General features: G+C 44.1%; 1 protein-coding gene across 5 annotated transcripts in view; it reads right to left on the reverse strand.

Moving 5' to 3' along the window:
• Positions 1 to 19,008, reverse strand: part of FHOD3 (formin homology 2 domain containing 3) — a gene marked incomplete at both ends in the record, with an annotated part of 515,230 nt that overhangs the window by 175,717 nt on the left and 320,505 nt on the right. For all 5 annotated transcript variants that reach the window (XM_080714776.1, XM_080714775.1, XM_080714774.1 and 2 more), the window contains one exon: positions 7,239 to 7,350. In XM_080714776.1, the coding sequence (XP_080570902.1) occupies positions 7,239 to 7,350 (112 nt within the window). The remainder of the gene's footprint in view (positions 1 to 7,238; positions 7,351 to 19,008) is intronic.

The following is a 19,008-nucleotide window of genomic DNA, read 5'->3' on the forward strand; positions in this document are numbered from 1 at the left end:
TATTTGCCTTACTGTTGTGCTCTTAGCACAGTTCCTAGCATATAGCACATGCTCAATAAAATGCTGAATAGAAATAGAGATATCTGAAAGGGTATGAAGTGGGTAAAGTTAGAATAGTTTTTTTATACTCAAACATCAGTAGCTGCAGTTCTGATGGTGGTGATGCCCACAATTACCTGGGGCCAGTCTTCTCTTGACACTAAACCACAGTGCCTCTCTCTTAACCCAGAATACAAAAGTAAGCACACAATAAATGACTCAAGACTTTTTCTTTATTGCTCTCCCGCTAGGTCCCTGCATAAAACCTAAAGGGAAATAAAACATTTCATACTGTGCTTCACACAGAAGCTCCTCCCAGCATGCTCTGTGCTTTCCACATTACAGATAGACAGTCTGCATGGATACTGATATAAAGAATAGTACAGATCAAGGGGGAGCCCTGTCCACCTTGAGCTCCCCCATGCTTTGAGTGTTCCTCACCCATTGATATATTCTTTAGCAGAATCAGACACGAGATCGCCTGAGAGGAAGGCTGGCTCCCCCCGCCCATTAATCATGTGAGACACACGTGTTTCAGAATTACATCATATCTCATCACTTTACATTCAAATGAAAAACAGAACTTCTTCAAAAGCTGTGCTGGACCAAATTAATGTGACTCAAGATTTATGACTAAAATTTGGAAATGAGTTACCCTGTCTGGTCCCTTGACCCTCTCTGTATGAGGTAAAGGGCATAGATGGGGGATGGGGATCCTGCCCAGGGTCCAGTGGGCTCTTAACTAGCTTCTGTCAAACACCACAGGGCAGACTCAAGGAAAGGGAGTCTGATACAGTAAGGTGACAAAGTAAGGCTCTCTTGAGGGCTTCCATGAGCTCTCTGCCTGTCTTCCTGCCAGGCTCTGTCCACCAAAAAATGAAAAGTAATCCATAGAAACAAGCAAATGAGAAGATGCAGGGGTCTGAGAAGATGGGTACAATACCATGTCATGTCCAGAGACTAACCCAAATCCACCTTTTCATGTTAGCCCCTGAGCAAAAGTACAACTGTCAGGGTCAAATGGGGCATTTAAATTTTTTATTCATTCATAAATATTAATTACTACCTGCGATGGACTTTGACCCCATCAGCTTCTATTCCTACTCTCTAAGTGGCTCACAGTGGGGAGTAAACTGGTCACATGGTAGAATGAGCCCTCTGGTTAAGCCACAGGTGGCCGGGCATGATGTTTATAAAGCAACTGGAGGAATGTATTCTGGGACAGCTTCATTTGCTTTAGTTGGTAATGATTTTTGAGGACCTACAATTTATTTTGTTGGTTTTATTTGCTGACTCTTTAAATCTGACAGTTTTCTTCTCTATTAAAACAACAGAAAGAAGACAACTGTCTACACTTGGATATGCCATTCACCATTGCCAAGGAATGAGTCTAAAGCCACTTTGAGGAGTAAATTTATGGCTTATTTGTAAGGTTTTGCACAAATGGCCATGCTCAGTTTGCCCTCAGTCACCTCTGGCATCTGGGCTGCTCTCGCGCTCATCTGAGAGAAATTTGGAGATCTGCCTCCAGCCCACTGGGTGGGAACACACCTGGAAGTCATGGTGCTCTCAGCAGAGCACCATGACATATTTATATGTTTAATTCCATCATAGAATTCTGGAACAATTTTACTAGCAGTAAAATAGGATGATGTTATATGTATGTATTATAAAATCACAGCCAAGACCACACATGTCTATAAAGAAACATGCTATTGAACCACACATGATAAGCTTTGTCTGAGTTTTTCCATTAGTGCTGCTTTTTTCCCTCAGTTGTTAGTGCTCAGTAGCATACAGATGATATCAGTTGCCAAAAGTTTAAAATATTTTATAGGCAAAAATCCATGAAGCTGAGAAAACAATCTATTAGCCGTTGTGTTATTTTTACTAACTGAAACAAGATAGGCATCATTTTTTCTTTAGGAGAGGTGTGGTATAGTCTGGTGTGTCTGGCTGGGAGCTTTCTTAAGTCTTAAATACAGGGAACAAAGTTCTAGGTTCACCTCAGGATCATTCCCACCCCCGACATTTGGAACAAAGTTCTAGGTTCACCTCAGGATCATTCCCACCCCCCACATTGTCCTTTATGAAAAGTGAAGTCCAAAGATGGATGCTCTGAGCAGCCAGGTCAACAAAGACAAAGGAGAACCCCAAGGGTTCAAAAAGGCTGCCCCCTAATATGTTCCCATGGCAAGGGCCCTTGGGTTACCCAAAATTTAGGGCAGGAGGCAGAGTCAATTAGTTATCCTAAAGTAACTCCAAAGTTGGGGGATAGAGTCTAACCCTCCAAGGACGAATGAGAGGAGCTGCCGTACTATCTTCCAAAGCTCCTGCCTATGCCTTAAACCTAATTAATGGCCTTGGAAAAACCAGACATGGTTTAGAATCAGCAGCCATCCTTATTGAGGACTCTCACCTGGCCCATGATATGCTTTTAACCATAAAACTCTTCATATCTGGCATAAGATGACAACACACTATGGTAGAGGGAAAGCTGCCCTGTTTGGGCACTAACCAGCCAGACTCAGGGCACCTGACTGCACTAGGCTTTGTCTCCTTCCCACACTGCCATGCAGAGGCCTGGAGTTTTCCTCTGGCCTGGACCAACCATGCTGGAGGCACACATCTGCCTGTGTGTTCATGGGAAGAGTATAGGAGGCCCAGCTTATAGTCCTGGATGGCTTTCATTACATTGTATTCATATGCTCAAAGTAACTCCCTTCCTTCACATCTTGATGTAGCATCAGAGCTGTGCTAAGTCAGAGACTCAACTAGTTTGAATCAAGAGCACTATTTAAGCTCCTTATTTCTTCTCATGGTTACATCTTGGCTAATTTTTGTGTAATTGTGCACACACACATACACACATACATGCATATATACACAACTATATGGAAGTATACCAACATGTTAGTAAGCTATTTTTTGAGTTTTTATTTTTTTATTTTATTTTTTTTAGTTGTAAAAATTTAATTTTTTTAATTTTTTGTATTGGTGCACTGTATTCATACATCATAATGGTATAAAGAAAATACATACATGCACACATCGCCCAGTTAGCCCCTACCTGATCCCCACCCCATTTCCTCCCGATCCCTCCTTTCCATGCTTGGCTTAGTGGTTGACATCTAATATTATAGCAATTTATCCAATATTAACAATGATAATCTCACATAACAGTTTCATTTGTCTGATACCAAGCTTTTGATAACTTAAAGATAACATTTCAATATTTCTTTTTGCTTTCTTTCTTACCAGAGAATATTTTTTTCTTTTTTTTTTTAGGTGAAACTATCATACATTTATTTATTTATTTTTCAGAAAAAATCTATCCCGATATGGAATATGGACTCTAGATACCCAAGACAATCTCGAATAAGAACAAAGCTAGAAGATGTATATTTTCTGATTTCAAACCATATAAAGCTACAATACTTGAAACAGTGTAGTACTGTTCTAAAGGCAGATATATAAACCATTGGAGTTAAATAAAAGCCTAGAGATAAATTCTTCCATATATAGTCAAGTTATTTTTGACAAGGTTTCCACAGACATTTGGTGGAGGAAATAATAATCTTTTAAGTAAATATTGTTGAAAAATAATAATTACATGAAAAAGAATAAAATTGGACCCTTACCTAACACCATATACAAATATTAACTCAAAATAGATAAAAGACCTAAATATAAATCTTAAGACTATAAACTTTTAGAAGAAAATCTGGGTCATAAAACCTCACAACATTGAAATTTGCAGTGATTTCTTGGATATGATTTCAATGGCACAGGCAACAAAAGGGTAAAAAACTCCCTAAAAAATAAAAAAAAATTGTATATTCAAAGACAATGTAAACAGAGTTAAAAGTTACTGATAGAATTGGATAAAATATTTCCAAATGCTATATCTGAAGGTATATTAATATTCCAACTAGAAATCCTAAAAATTAACAACGATAAAGGCAAACAATACAATTTAGAGATAGGTAAAAGACTAACATAAATAATGAATCTCTACAGATAACTAATCTTAGTTGTCTGTTGGATGGAAAATCTTGTTTCCTGGTTCTGGTGTGTGTTACCTATTTTTTCTTCTTTGTAGTTAATCTCTTTGAGTATTTTCTCTAGCACTGGTTTTGAAGACATAAATTCCTTCAGTTTCTGTTTGTCATGGAAGCTTCTTATTTTTCCATCTAATTTGATAGAAAGTTTTGCTGGGTAGGAAATTTTTGGCTGGAAGTTGTTTTCTTTCAGAGTTTAGAATATGTTCCTCCAAGCCCTTCTGGCTCTCATGACTTGGTTTGGGAAGTCTGGAGTGATTCTAATTGGTTTGCCTCTGAATGTCACTTGGCCCTTTGTTTTTGTTGCCTTTAAGATTCTCTGCTTGGCTTCCACATTGGTCATTTTGACAATTATGTGGCGTGGGGATCCTCTTCTCCGATCCTGTCTAAAGGGAGTTCTATAAGTTTCCTGGACCTGTGTATCGACCTCTTGCTCTATGTTTGGAAAATTTTCTGCTATTACTTCCTTGAAGAGATTGTTGATCCCTTTGGTTTCACCTTCTTTTCCCTCCTCTATTCCAATTATTCTTAGGTTAGCTCTCTTAAAATGGGCCCATATTTCTTCAATGTCAGATTCCTGCTGTCTGATTTTTTTTTCTAAATTAGAAACTATGCGTTCATTTTTTGAAGGATCATCTTCTAAGAGCGAGATTCTATTCTCCATGTGGTCTAATCTGCTGTTTGTACTTTGAATTGAGGCCTTTACTTCATTAATTGCATACTTTATCTCTCTTTGGCTCTCTCTGAATTCTTTTTGAAACACCTCTATTATTTCTACAGTTATTTTCCTGATTTGGTCTTCTAGAAATCTCTGAATTTCTGTTTTATCGGGTTCTGATGTTGTGGGGTTGTGGGCATTCATTGCTCCATTGTTATTCCTCTTTCCCATGATTTCGGAAGTTTGTGCCTTCTCTGGGTTCTTCCCTTGGGTCACTACGATTCCACTTAAGGTGCTCTGGATCTCAAATCTGTGGTATCTCAGTCCCCACTACTCCTTTACTGGGTTGTATAGCAGAGTCTCAGACCCTGGGAGTCAATCAAGGCTGCTTTAGACCATTGGGGGTGCCAGGTTGGGTGTTTTCCTATGGTGTGATATCTCTGCCACCGCCCCTCCCCCACTGGGTCAAGTCCCTGGGAGTCAGTACTGGGCTTTCTTCTTTAGGGGCCACAATTTGACTCAGTGTTGTTGATTGCGCAGATGGAGCTGTAGTGGACGCAGTGAATTCGCTGCTGTTGCCGCTGGTGGCAATATGGCTCCGCTGCCCCGCCCTCAGCCGCGAGGCTGGCAGATTTCTTTTCTGTTTTTGAGCTCCGCTCTGAGTCCCTGCAGGGTGTGCTGAGCCCAGCCTCTGGAATTTTAGATGCTCCCTGCGCCAAGAAATCTGCCAAATCCCGCCCAGCTGTTCTGCAGCAGCTCACCTTGGCTCGCTGTCCACCGCTCCTCTCTGGAGTCTGGTGGGCTGTTGAGTGCATTGGTCTGGTGCTGTCAGGTGAGTTCGCCGCTGCCGCCGGCAGTAAGGTGCTGCTGCCACGTCCTTGGCCGTGAGGCCGGCGTATCTCCTCTGTGGCTCTGAGCTCTGTTCTGAGTCCCCCTCCTCTCTGGAGCCTGGTGCTGCAAGAGAAGATGGCTCCCGCCGCTCCACGCCGTGGCTCCAGCTGCAACACTGCGATCTGGTTTCTTTCTGGTGTCTCGTTTTTCCAGCCCTCTTTTTCTCTGTCCCTTGTAATTACAGTTTTTCTTTCTCTGCTGATGGTGTTTTCTGGCTATGAAAGGCGCTGATTTTGTGGTAATAGAGATTGATTGTTAGCAGGGCTCATAAGCCCCGCTTTTCTCTGTCGCCATCTTCCCGGAAGTCCGTTAATAAGCTATTTATTGAGATCAAACATGAGTTTTTATACTTTACATTGATTTTCCTAAAATTTCCTACACTAGTGTTCCTTTTATAGTCATAAAAAGAAATGTGTTATCAATATTTTGTTCTCAGCTAGGAATGATGCCAAACACCTGTAACCCAGTACTTAGGAGGCTGAGACAGGAGGATCACAGGTTCAGAGCCAGCCTCAGCAACTCAGTGAGACCCTGTTTCCAAATAAAAAATAAAAAGGCTGGAGTGTTGCCCAGAGGTAGAATCCCAGCTTTACACACACACACACACACACACACACACACACACACACACACCACACACCACACACACACACACACACACACACACACACACACACACAATTTCATTCTCCTCTGAGCCTTTGTGAGCATGGTGATGATCATCATAAATGGGTATAATCAGGAAAAATATATCTTACCAGCTGGTTAGGTTAGCCCCTGACTTTGTGTTGTCATGGCGGGAGCAGCCTGCCACACACTGATTCTGATCAGGTCTCACTCTTCACCATGCGTGTGTGGCATGCCTTCCTGTTTAGGGGAGCTGGGTACTGAGACACCAAGCTGGGAGATGGGGACCCTGCCCACGAGCAGGGGACACCCCCATGGACAGACAGGCAATGATGACGATAACCAGAGAGGAAGGACATGTGTGGTTCTGACAGCACATAAGGTAGAAAGGGTGGTGCAGACCAGGCGGAGATGGGGTGGCAGGAGATACCTTAACCAGGCAGGTTTGGTGGGACTACATACTGGAGCACTGGGAAGCCATGGGCAGGTTTTAGATGGGAAATGTGACAGAACTGGTGTTTTAAGAGCCTTCCAGTTGCCCTTCAGGGTGGCAAGGACCAGCAGTAGAGAGCGGGGAAGGCCCTGAGTAAGGTAGGGTGTGGGGTGGAGGGGAGAAGGCTCAAGGATATCTATGGGTCAGAATCAAGGATGTGTTAGAGAGGGGAGGGGAGAATGGAGCCAAGGTAAACTGGACCAGACCCAGGGTGGGTGGAGCTGGGTGAAGGATGGAGACAGGCACAGCTCTGAGCTGTCCTGGGCAGGTGCACGTACTTTGCCTTCATCGTCTCAGGTCTCTGGCTCTAATCTCTGTATACCTACTCTGCTTAAAGATGTTCCCAGTGGTGAGAGGTCCATTCACAGGGAATTCTGTTAACCCTTCATTTTGTTCCTAGAGTGGAGGCCATGGAAGTCCACTCTACCACGTTCTCACTCTGATGGTGTGAAGGGTAGGGGCTGCTCACCTCTCTTGGTGTCCACAGCAGAGACGGCCTGAATGAGAAGAGGCGCATTGGACTCTGAGTACTCCACAAAGACAAGCAGCAGCTTCAGGGCTGTCTTCACCACCAGGCGGAACTGGAGAAAAAACAAGGCCATCAGGTAATGCAGATGCAGCCTGGGACACCTGAGCACACCGTCTTCCCAGGGGCTCACTGGCCCTCTCCTCCATTACACAAATTCATGGTCATAAAGCTAGTAAGAAACAGAACCTGAGTTTAAAGGCTGCAGAGCACGTGCCTCAGACTCCCAACAAAGGAGGCAGCATGTGCTAAGGTGGTTACACCCTCTGATCCCCATGCTAACAATGTAGTTACAATTCTTATTTTTCTGGTGAAGAGACAGGCACAGAAGGTTAAATAACTCACCCTAGGGTACAACAGCCAGCTCAGATAAGCAGGAACCTGAGCTGAGTCTCCATCCTAAAAAACCAAGTAGACAAGGCTGCACCCATGAGGCCCACATAGCCTGGAGGCCTTCCTTCACACAGACGGAACTCACCCTTGGGAGGGCCACAGGTCATGCACCCAGAGCAAGCCCTGTCTCTCCCCATAGAAGATGCCAGGGGTTCCCAAAGTCAGATCCTTCAGTCCTGGGGCTGCAATAGCCTTGAGGGTTTCCAGGCTGGTTCCAATCCTCCCCCTGGTGCTGCAGCAACCGCTTGCCCACAGTCCCTCTTCCCTTGACCTGGATTTCTTCTAAAAACCTCTTCAAGGAACTCATACTACAATCACCTCCAGGAACTGTTTTCTAAGAATGCATCTAAGAAAACGCAAGCCCAGCATCCACCCCCATAGGAGCAAGGTCTCCCAAGGGGAGGAGGCTTACTTGCATTATGTTTCCAAGGCCTAGAACTGCACTTGGCCCAGAGTGGGCATGGAAACTTTTCCTACCAAGCAAATCTACCAGTAATAAACAGACTGAATGATTCATGACACCCCCCCAAACCTCCATCACCACAATGGCAAGCTAGCTTCAGCGTCTTCATTTGCTCTGCAGGGAGAAGAACCAGTGCCTTCCAGAAGCCTCTGCTCACATCAAAGGCTTAGGCACACCTGTAGACTTCACAGGTAATGTAGGAGGGGGCAGTTCACAGGGACCAGCCCAAAACAACACCCACCCAAGGCATTTCTCCTCAATCATGTGGCACCTCTACTCCTTGTCCTTTTCTCTGCTATCATACTTATCTAGAAAACCACCTGTCTTCCTTGCTCCCACATCTCTTTCTAGCCAGTACCCTGGTTCTTATCTCCCATTTACAGAAAAACTTCCCCAGAGTCACTATTGACCCCTGGGCTCCACTTCCTAACTTCCCACCAACTCCCAACCCAATCTGATAGGATGGCTACCAGCACCGCTCAGTCTTCTCTTATGGAGGCCCACAGTGGCCTGGGTCATCAAATCATGGTCTCTGTGCTCACTTAACTCTCAGCAGCACCTGACACAATTGACTTCTCTCTCCAGAAACAATTTCCTCTCAGTCTGGGCACAGCCTCTCACCTGGGTAGCCACTCCTTCCACATCCAGGCCCTGGGGGAGGGGGCTGTGCTCTCATTCTTTCTCTTTCCAAACACTCTCTAGGCAAGATGTTCATCCCGTCCCTGGGTTCTAAAATCCATCTAACCAGAGGCTCAGTGCTGCTCTCCAGAGGCTCAGTGCTGCTCTCCAGGACCAACCAAACTCCTGAGCCAGTGATTATAAAACCTCCTGCCATCTCCTCTCATATGCTAAAAGGGGCCTCAAATTCATTGTGGCTAAAACACAACTCCCATTTTTCTCTCATGCTGGCTCTCCACTTCTTGCTTGTAGCCTGGCTGTTCCCTTCCACAGTCCCCTCCTCAGCACAGGGCAAGACCCTCCACTGAGCACTTAATGGAGTCACCTGTATACTGCTCATCCTGGCCCCATGACAAGTCCATCCGCCAGGGCTGTGAGAGCTTCCATCGAGATCTATCCTGAACCCATCTCCCTCTCCAGCCAGGCCCACCGCCATAACCTCCTCTGTGCCCCCTGGCCTGTGCCCCATCCAAACCACAGCCAGAGTGACCACTTCAGCCTCCCCCTTTGCCCCACCCCATCAAAGCCAGCAGGCTTTATTCCTGGTCTCTTTGGTGCTCTCTGACTTCCCTGCCCTACTCTCTCCTCATGTTGGCCAGCTTTCTGCAATCACTGACCCTTTAGTGGTGTGAGTATGTGCTTTTTAACAAACCACAGCTTACTCACGGGCTCGGGTCTTCCTGCTGGCTGTGTCCTTTGCTTGGGACCAACCACGCCAGGGCTGGCTTTTTCTCATCCTTCATGGCTCAGATAACCCCCCATGAAAAACACTTTCCTTATTATTTCACCTGAAGGAGCCCTTGGCCACTACCACATCATTCTGTTTCAGTCTCTTCACATCCTTTGCCATGACCTGAAATGATGTGCAGTCACCCCTCAGTAACCACAGAGGTATCTACAGAGGACTCAGGGTTTCAGAATCCCCACAGATACCGAAATTCACAGATGCTAGTAGAGTCCTTTAGATAAAATGCCATGGGGGTTGCAAACCATCTATACACGTCCTCCTATAAATACACACTTTAAACTATTACTAATACCTAATACAATGTAAATTCTATACAAGTAACTGTTATAATATTTAGGGAATTGTGACAAGAAGAAAAGTCTGCATGTTGTGTACAGTTTGGGGGAGAATATTTTAAATCTGTGGCTGGTTGATTTTGTGATGTGAGTCCACACACAGGGAGGGCCTTCTGGATTCACTTTGTTCACCTCCTGTTCCTCCTCTGCTAACCCTAAAACAGGCACAAGCAACATGACAGCAGTAACACTGTTTCATCTCCCAGAGGAGAAGCTGCCCCTGGATGCTGTGTAAAGGGTAGGCCAGCATGTCTTGAGGTCTCTCTTTCCAACAACCATCACCCCTGATGCTGTGTGGACTGACTGGTCTCAGCTCCAGCTGCCACTCCCTGCCCCAGCCCAGCCTGCAGCTAAGCGGAGGCACCTGTATGTCATGCTGAGGCTTCCGTTGTCAAGGCCCCATCCTCACCACACAGGGGACCTAGTGCCCCAGAGGGTTCTGAGTGTTTTACAGGATTCTACTCTTATCAAGGTCTACAAATGTCCTCCTATTTTCTGACCAGAAACAGACTAAATTCCAAAGTGTTTTCTCAACAACTACAAGGGGAAGGTACAGTACCATGAACTATGTTTTGTACATTTACAGCTGAAGAAATTTCTTCAAGTAAAAAAAAAAAAAAAAAAACCAAACAAAAAACCTAGCAAGTCCAGGCCTGGCAACTTCCTCAGTGGGTGGACTATTATTATGTGGTTTAAGCCTTCACAATGCATTCCTGGGAAAGAACCTGGTTGTTGCCCAATCCCACCTCTCCCATTAGCTGATGTCCTCAGGGACCCCCTTATGCCATCTCACAAGTTCCCTGTGAGCAGCCATGCAGCTACCGGGTCCTTACCAACAGTTCCAGGCACACAGAATCCCTGAGCCATTCTCTCTTACAAGGCTCTTAATGAAGAAAAACAAAACTACTATCTTCCAGCAAAGTCTTCCTTTTCTACTGGATCAACATGCCCATTCATGTCTTTCTCTCTGCTGTTCCAAAGCTTTATACATAGCTCTTCCAGCATTGCATAATTTTATTTTTTAAAAATTCTCAAACTGTTATGCTTTATAATTTTAGGTTTCTATGAATTTAATTTCTATTGAATCTAAGTTTACACTTGTGTACTTCTGGAAGCTTTACTACATAAATTAATAACAAATATACTAGATAGTTAAACTACTTGAGAAAGAAGAGGAGCATAACATTAATTTCATGGAAATGCCTGGTACTAATTGCAAGCATGTCATAACTAATCATCAAAATACATCCAGAGGGCTCCTCCTCAAACATTCCTTGTTAGCATTACTGCACAGCTTTGACAGTAATAAAACTTCATTACTTCAAAAAATTCTACCATAAATCCTCATTTATCCAGAAGCCTTTTAACTTACTGTCCTCACATATATGCAATGCAATCAAAACCCTCCAACACTCCACACAGACACCATGAAGGCCACACACCCATTCCTCTAAGTCCAAACACATGGCCCATCCCAAGGCTCTTAAACATCCATCATGAGCAATCAGGAAAAGGTAAATCAAAACTACATTGAGATGTCATCCAATTCCAATTAGAATGGCAATCATCAAGAACACAAACAATAATAAAAGCTGGTGAGGAGGCAAGGAAACAGAAACTCTTATACAGTGTTGGTGAGACAACAAATTACTACAGCCACTATGCAGACCAGCATGGAGTTTCCTGAAAAGACAGGAATGGGCGGGGCACTGTGGTACACATGCTTGGAATCCCAGTACTTGGAAGGCTGAGGCAGGAAGAGCAGGTTTCTCGGCAACTTAGTGAAACCTTGTTTCATAATTAAAAAGAAAAAAAAATAGGCTAGTGCTATAGTTCGAAAATAGAATGCCCCTGGGTTTGACATCCACTATAAATAAATATATATATACATATATACATGCATACATACTACTATAGTGATACATGTATACCCATGTTTATAGAAGCACAGTACACAATAGCCAAATTATGGAACTAACCTAAGTATCCATCAACAGATGAATGGATAAAGAAAACATGGTATATACACACAATGGGATTCTACTCAGCCATAAAGAACAAAATTATGTCATTTTCAGGATAAATGGATGGAACTAGATATTATGCAAAGTGAGATAAGCCCATCTCAGAAAGTCAAAGACAGAATATTTTCTCTTATATTTGGAAGAGAAAATAGGAACAAAAGGGACTTTAGAAAATTGGGAAGAGTGACCAGAATAATGGATGGGGATGGAGGAGGGAGGCAGGAAGGGAAAAGGAAGAACTGATGAATGAGACAGTTTAAATTATGCTTTGCCATGCTGGGTGTGGTGGCACACACCTGAAATCTTAGTATCTGGGAGGCTGAGACAGCGAGATGGCAGGTTCGAGGACAGCTTCAGCAAGTAGTGAGACTCTCATCAACCGAGCGAGATCTTGTTTCAAAATAAAATAAAAGCTGGGCGTAGTGGCGCATGCTTGTAATCCCAGAATTCGGGAGGCTGAGACCAGAGGATCATGGTTCATGGACAGCCTCAGCTACTTAGTGAGGCCCTCTGCCACTCAGTGAGAACTGGTTTCAAAATAAAGAATTAAAAACAGGGCAGGGGGTGTATCTCTAAGGTCAAATGCCCCTGGTTTCCATCCCCAAATCTGCAAAAATAAAATAAAATAGGGCTGGAGGTGTAGCTTGGTGGTAGAATGGCCCTGGGTTCAATCCCCAGTACCACAGCACATAAAAAAGAAAAAAGAAAAAAAAAAAGAAATTATGCTGTATGTATAAAGGTGTCACTACCAATCTCACTTTTATGCATGGAGGGGGGCAGGTAGCAGGCGAGACCTGAAGGTAAACACACCAGTGCCTGTGTGCATGTTTGTGTAACTTTGAAACTCACTATGATATATAAAAACATTTTTTTAAATCCACTTAGTACCACCTGTGCTTCTGGTGGATACATTTGAATAGAAGCAGCTCCTGAGATCCCCAGCCCACATCTGCAGAGAAGAAGCAAACCAGGGAGGGCAGAGAGAGAGAGAGAGGGAGGGAGGGAGGGAGAGAAAGAGAGAGAGAGAGGGAGAGAGAGAGGGAGGGAGGGAAGGAGGGAGAGAGAGCAGGAAGAACAGCAAGTGCCAGCATCTCCAGCCTGGGCAATGAGGGAGGGGGGACGAGTTGCACAGATGCCGCAGCGCATGCGCATCACCATGTGGCTCCACCGCTGACAGTTTTGTGACAAGTCACAAAGTGTCACTCCAACCTAAACTGTCAGAATTCCTGCTCTGCCAGGTGCCCTTTCATGTTCTGAAGAAGAATTTCATGACAATGACCTCCAGGCTCAAACAACTGCCTGTCCAGCTCCAATTGGAAATAGTAAGAATTGATTTCTCCATGAAGTACCGGATGCCTGGGATGATACAGTGGTCACAAAATGTTTCTACAGGCAACAAGGAGTCAGCATTGGTGGTCCTATGGCCAACAGGATAAGAGGTAGGAGCAAATTCCCCACCCCTGGAGTTTCTGCCTCAGACCCTGGATCATTTAAATATGTGATGTGTGCATGTATGCCTCTACCATACCTCCATTGTATGGCTACAATGAACCAATAAAATTTTTTTTAATGGAAAAAGTTTCCTCCCAATCAAGATCCTCCACTTCCACATTCAACAAAGTCAAGGGCACTTCCCAGATGCCCAGTACCCAGAGAGGTTCTGTGTAGGAGTGAAAGGCTCCATTTAGAAAAAAATCATAAGCCCCTAGCAGCTAGCTAATAGTTAAAACAGCCAGCTAATAGTTAAAAAGAAAAAGTATATTTTACTGCAGCTCACAGCTTAGGAATGTAAAATGTGCGATAAGCCCACCCCATCTTATCTATACTGTCTGGGCCAGAGCGCCTTGACCCGGGAGCTTACTGACTACACCTGGTATTATCTAACTCTTGACTACAGAATGTACTTTTCAAATGATTCTGTAATTTTCTGTAAATGCATGCAATTTAGCCCAAAACCCCCTAATGGTCTTTTCCCTATAAATACCCTCAGTTTCAGCGGCTTGGGGCCGAACTCCTATTCAGGTCGGCCCCAGTGCACTGGCTCTTTAATAAACCCTCTTGCTTTTGCATCAAGGAGATTAAAAGTTTCTCATGTGTTCTTGCTGTCGTCGCTTATCCCGAGGTTGATTGAGGGTCTCCCCTCAGCGGGGGTCTTACAGGAGTAACAAAGCCACAGCCCTGCTGCGAGGAGATGGCCACTCAGCTGCAGAGAGGGGAGCCTGGCCACCACCGCATTGCATGGACCGAGAGGTACAGATTCTGGAGCCAGGCAGCCAGACTCTCGTAGCCAGATACTCCTGCTACAGAGTCGGAGCCAGGTAGCTAAGGGCAGGTGCAAACAGAGTATTCCAGGGGACAGCTCCTGTAGTGTGGATGAGTCAGGGAAGCTCGGCAGTGGAGCCAGCCAGCCCTTCCCAGCTTCCACAGAGCCTGAGAGCTTCGTGATAGCTTTGGGGCCCCTGTTCACGCAACTAATGCTACTTCCTTCCTGTCAAAGATGGCACACTGGGCTCCAGACTCTGGATGCTGTTACCTACATTTGATCTACACTCCAAGGGATCCACTTAAACTCCGTCCACTATAATAGGAAACTGTATCTTACATTATTCCAAAGCATGCAGCCAAATCACAGTACATAACAGGAACCACACACAATGCCCTTGTGTGAGGCCAGAACAGAGGACAGGAACATGCGGTGGGCTGTAAGTATTGCACGCTGCGCAGCACATTCTGGCGGCACCTGGGCTGAGCCTTACTTTCTGTCACAGAGAGCTATCATTTTACACTCTCTTCCTGATCAGCCCAAGAGCAAGGCCACGAGCCTTTAAGGAAACAGAGATGTCTGTTGACATAGGAGAGTAACACTTGCCAGGCTAAACATAGGCCAAGGACTGAACCTCCATATCCCATAAATAACTTCTGGTTCCAATGTCACCTCCAGTTCAGGGAGTCTGGGCCAGAGGGAGGGAGGGCAGGATGGTGTCACATACAGCTTGATGTTTTGTCTTCCAGGTTAACCCACAGAGGGTGTGGAGTCCCTGTCTCCAGAACAGGGTACCTAGGTTTTATATAAAATGTAACCACCAGATGTATAGAAAAAAGATAGGACAATTTCTCAATATGTTTACACCTAGAAACAAACTGTACATTTTACTGTACTTAGGGAAATACAAGAACTCCACTCAGCTGGTCAAATATGCTGCTCATTAAGTAGAAGTAAGTATTCCAAAAAACCTTCAAATTCCTAACTCTTCTTCTAAAAATTCAACAACCAAAAAAGAAAACAATTTCTAAACCTCAGGATTTAAATTATGAAAGGGGTTAGAAAAACATGCTTCATTTTATTTATTTCATTTTCCACTAAAACAGCATAAATATGTTAAAGAATTGGATTCTGGTTACTAAGCTGAATTCAAAATTTGTAAGATTTAACCTGATCTATAAAGATATCTTGATCTATAAAGTTCTAGTAAGCTTATAGACAATTGACCAAATTGTTTATAAGCTTGCTAGAACTTTAGAATGATTTGATAATTATTTTTAATGTTCTAGCTACTTAAAGTATATACTATAAGCATCTCTTACTTAAACATGTTATTCCAATGCTATATACTCAGGTTAAGAATGGGCCCTAAAACCTTGTAGAGTCAGAAGAGTCCAACAGAAACCATTCCCTTCCCAATTTCTAATAGATTCTATATAACATAAGGTGGGTTTTATCAGAAAGTAAGTAAAACCCAAATATATTACAAAAACACTCTAACTCATTTGATTTTTTTTTAAAGATGTGACCATGTGCAGATAATCTCAGTGGAAGAAAAAGAAGGAGGGTGGGGACAGCTTGCACTAGTCTTTGTCTTTGGAAGACATTGTGAGACCAGAGTCTGCACATGGGCACATCAAAAAAATCAAATGAGTTAGAATTCATTTTCTAGGCATGACATCAGGTAGGAAGCAGAAAAGCAACAGACTCAAATAGGAAGTCTTCTCTTTTGCTTACAATGCCACTTGCAAGAATAGCACATGAATGTGCCATTAAAACCTTAGGGCCAGGCATGGTGGTACATATCTGAGTATGTTTACATCCAGAAAGAAACTGGAATTCCCAGTACATTATACTGTACTTAGGGAAACAAAAATTAGTGTTGATTGGATTCCTATTAATAAAGTATATGTTAATTCAAGTAATTTGGAAATAAGAAACACAAAATGCAGTACCCAGAATTGATTTAAGACAATATTATGCATCAAGGCACTAAGTAATGTTCCGATAACTTCCTTTGGCTGCACCATATAGAATTTGTTGGCCGAATAGATCTCATATCAAATAAATCAATGGTAGCTTTTCAAAATATGTTAAAAATTGGATATTTTTCTACTTAGAAAGGTGCAAAGTGATCACTCCCAAGCTAAGAATAAGGCAAATAATAATTAAAATCATAATTTTTTCTTGAGCCAATCGCACATGTGGAATAAACAGGCAAGCCAAGTGGCCTGCAATCCAAGGAGGAACAGCTTTTCTTCCCTAGCAAGAATAGGGAGGATGCCGAGCATGGTGATGCACGCTTTGTAATCCCAGCATTCGGGAGGCTGAGACTGGAGGATCGCAGTTCGTGGACAGCCTCAGCTACTTAGTGAGGCCCTCTGCAACTTAGTAAGACCCTGTTTTAAAATAAAGAATAAAAAATAGGGCAGAAGGTGTACCTCAGAGGTCAAATGCCCCTGGGTTCCATCCCCAGACCCGCAAAAATAAGTAAATAAATAAATAAATAAATAAATAAATAGGGCCGGGCGTGGTGGTGCACACTTGTAATCCCCACGCTTGGGAGGCAGAGACAGGAGGATAGCGCAGGTTCGAAGCCAGCTGTGCTGGCTTACGAGACCCTGTTTCAAAATATAAAAAAATAGGTCTGGGAGTGTAGCCCGGAGGTAGAAGGGCTTCCAGGAACCCCAGTACCACCAATAAATAAATAAATAAATAAGTAAATAAAATAAAAAAGAATGTGGAGGAGGAAGAATTTCAGCCATGGAGGCAGAGCAGGGGAGGAAGACAGTGCCACCAAGGAAAACTCAACAAGGAAAACTCATTCAATAATTTGAGCAAATTTTTTTTTTTTTTTTTTTTGGTGGTACTGGGGTTCCTGGAAGGCATTCTACCTCTGGGCTACACTCCCAGACCTATTTTTACATTTTTATTTGGAAACAGGGTCTCCTAAACCAGCGCGCGCGGCTGGCTTCGAACCTGCGCGATCCTCCTGTCTCTGCCTCCCAAGCGCGGGGATTACAAGCGTGCACCACCACGCCCGGCAATTTGAGCAAATTTAAAGGCCGGGGGTAGGCTCAGATCTAAGAAAGCCTTGCACGGTGCAGGCCTGGGAGCACGCATCTAAATCAGACAGAGCAGCAACTACGGAAAAGGAAGAGGGACAGACAGGGCAAGACACTGATCTTACAGCTGAATGTACCCACCCAATGATACATGACAAAATGGTTTGCAGAATTTTTGAATGAATGTCTTCAGCACATAGAAAAGAGGAAAATACCAGGAAGTAGTGGCCTCGAGGTGAGCAAGTCCTGGCAAACTAAGCACATCTTTGAGTCAGGAGGTTGGTGGGCTCCTTTGAAAATGAGTTATCAGCAACACAGGATAGGTACGATGCTTTACACATTCTTCACTATTTTTTTCACTTTCTAGATGAAAAGATGATCCAGCAAAAAGATCACACAGGTGTGCCGGACCCCAGTGCCCCAGTACTTATCGCCAGGTGAAGGATATCTTGACTTTAGGATAGCCAATGAAGAACTGCAGCTGGGTGGTCAAGACTTAAGCCTCTTCCTACCAAATGCACAATAGCCCTAAAGTGCCCTGACCACTGCTGTCAGTGTGAAAGCTGCACCAATTTAGGCACTCCTTGTCTTTGTCTCCCTTAACATCTTGATCTATGATAAAGAATGCTTAGTAAATCTGTGTTAAATAACACTAGCACTAACAAAAACAACTTAATTATCTTGAGGCTGGAACTCTGGTCTGATTGATGGGGGAAAATGCAAAGTCCTGCATTTAAATATAAGTCACTCAATCACAGACATGAAGATTGGAAGAAACTGGCAGACAAAGATGTGTGAAAAAACCCTGGGAGGTTTAGCTGACTGCCAGTTCCATTTGAGAGAGCACCCAGGCCTGCTGCTGAGAGGCTAATGAAACAGTTGTGTGACTTGTGGGAGAACATGCCTTCTCCCTGGAGAAGTTAGGCCCCAGTATAATGAAGAATTGGAAATCCCGTCCCAAGGATGCCCACATAACCACAGTGCAGGTTGGATGGACTGCAGAAAACCTGTCTTTAGAAAGCCAGGGCAGTGAAGTGAGGACACGTTGTTCCAGCAAGTGGCACACAGGCTTCTCAACAGCTCTGGTGGCCAACAATGGTCCAGCCACTTAGGGACACAATGCTCCTTTCATGTCTCTAGAAGTATCAAGAATGTGACTCCGGATGCCAGGAGCATCTTCGACATGGCTTTACCATCTCTCCAAGGCTGGGAGTCTTGCTTTGTATTGTAGAACCAAGAAAGCATTTCAGGGCAGATCACACAGCAGGGACATGCTAATGACTCAAAGACCCAAGGGCCTGCTGGGCCTCTCTCCTCATTCCTGGCACACTGCCAGCACCAGGCACAGGCTGAGCTACCCTTCGGGCCAACTGGGACATTTCCTTCACCTCAAAACCAATGTGTCCAAACTCTGTGTCAACAAAGCCTTCTTTTTAAGGTTGGTGCTCCTGCCAGAGGTGACATTGTGGCCCCACCTTTGGTTCCTGCTTTCATTTTTCTACATCCAGAAATCCAGTGCTAGGCAGCTACTCCTCAAGATGTCTCCACATCTCCAACACTCTCTGTTCCCACGGCAACTCTGAGCCAAGCTCCATCTCCTCACAACAGTGACACTGCACCTCATAGACACCCTGCATCCCTGTCTATTTTTCCCTTCTCTACGCCCCCATTCTAAGTGCCATGTTTCTTCTCTTTATTTGGTGTTCCTAGGGAAACTTTCGGCCATGTCCAAGAGAAAGAGAGA

This window comes from Muscardinus avellanarius, assembly GCF_963383645.1.
Source record: "Muscardinus avellanarius genome assembly, chromosome: 17".
In the NCBI taxonomy this organism is placed as follows: domain Eukaryota; kingdom Metazoa; phylum Chordata; class Mammalia; order Rodentia; family Gliridae; genus Muscardinus; species Muscardinus avellanarius.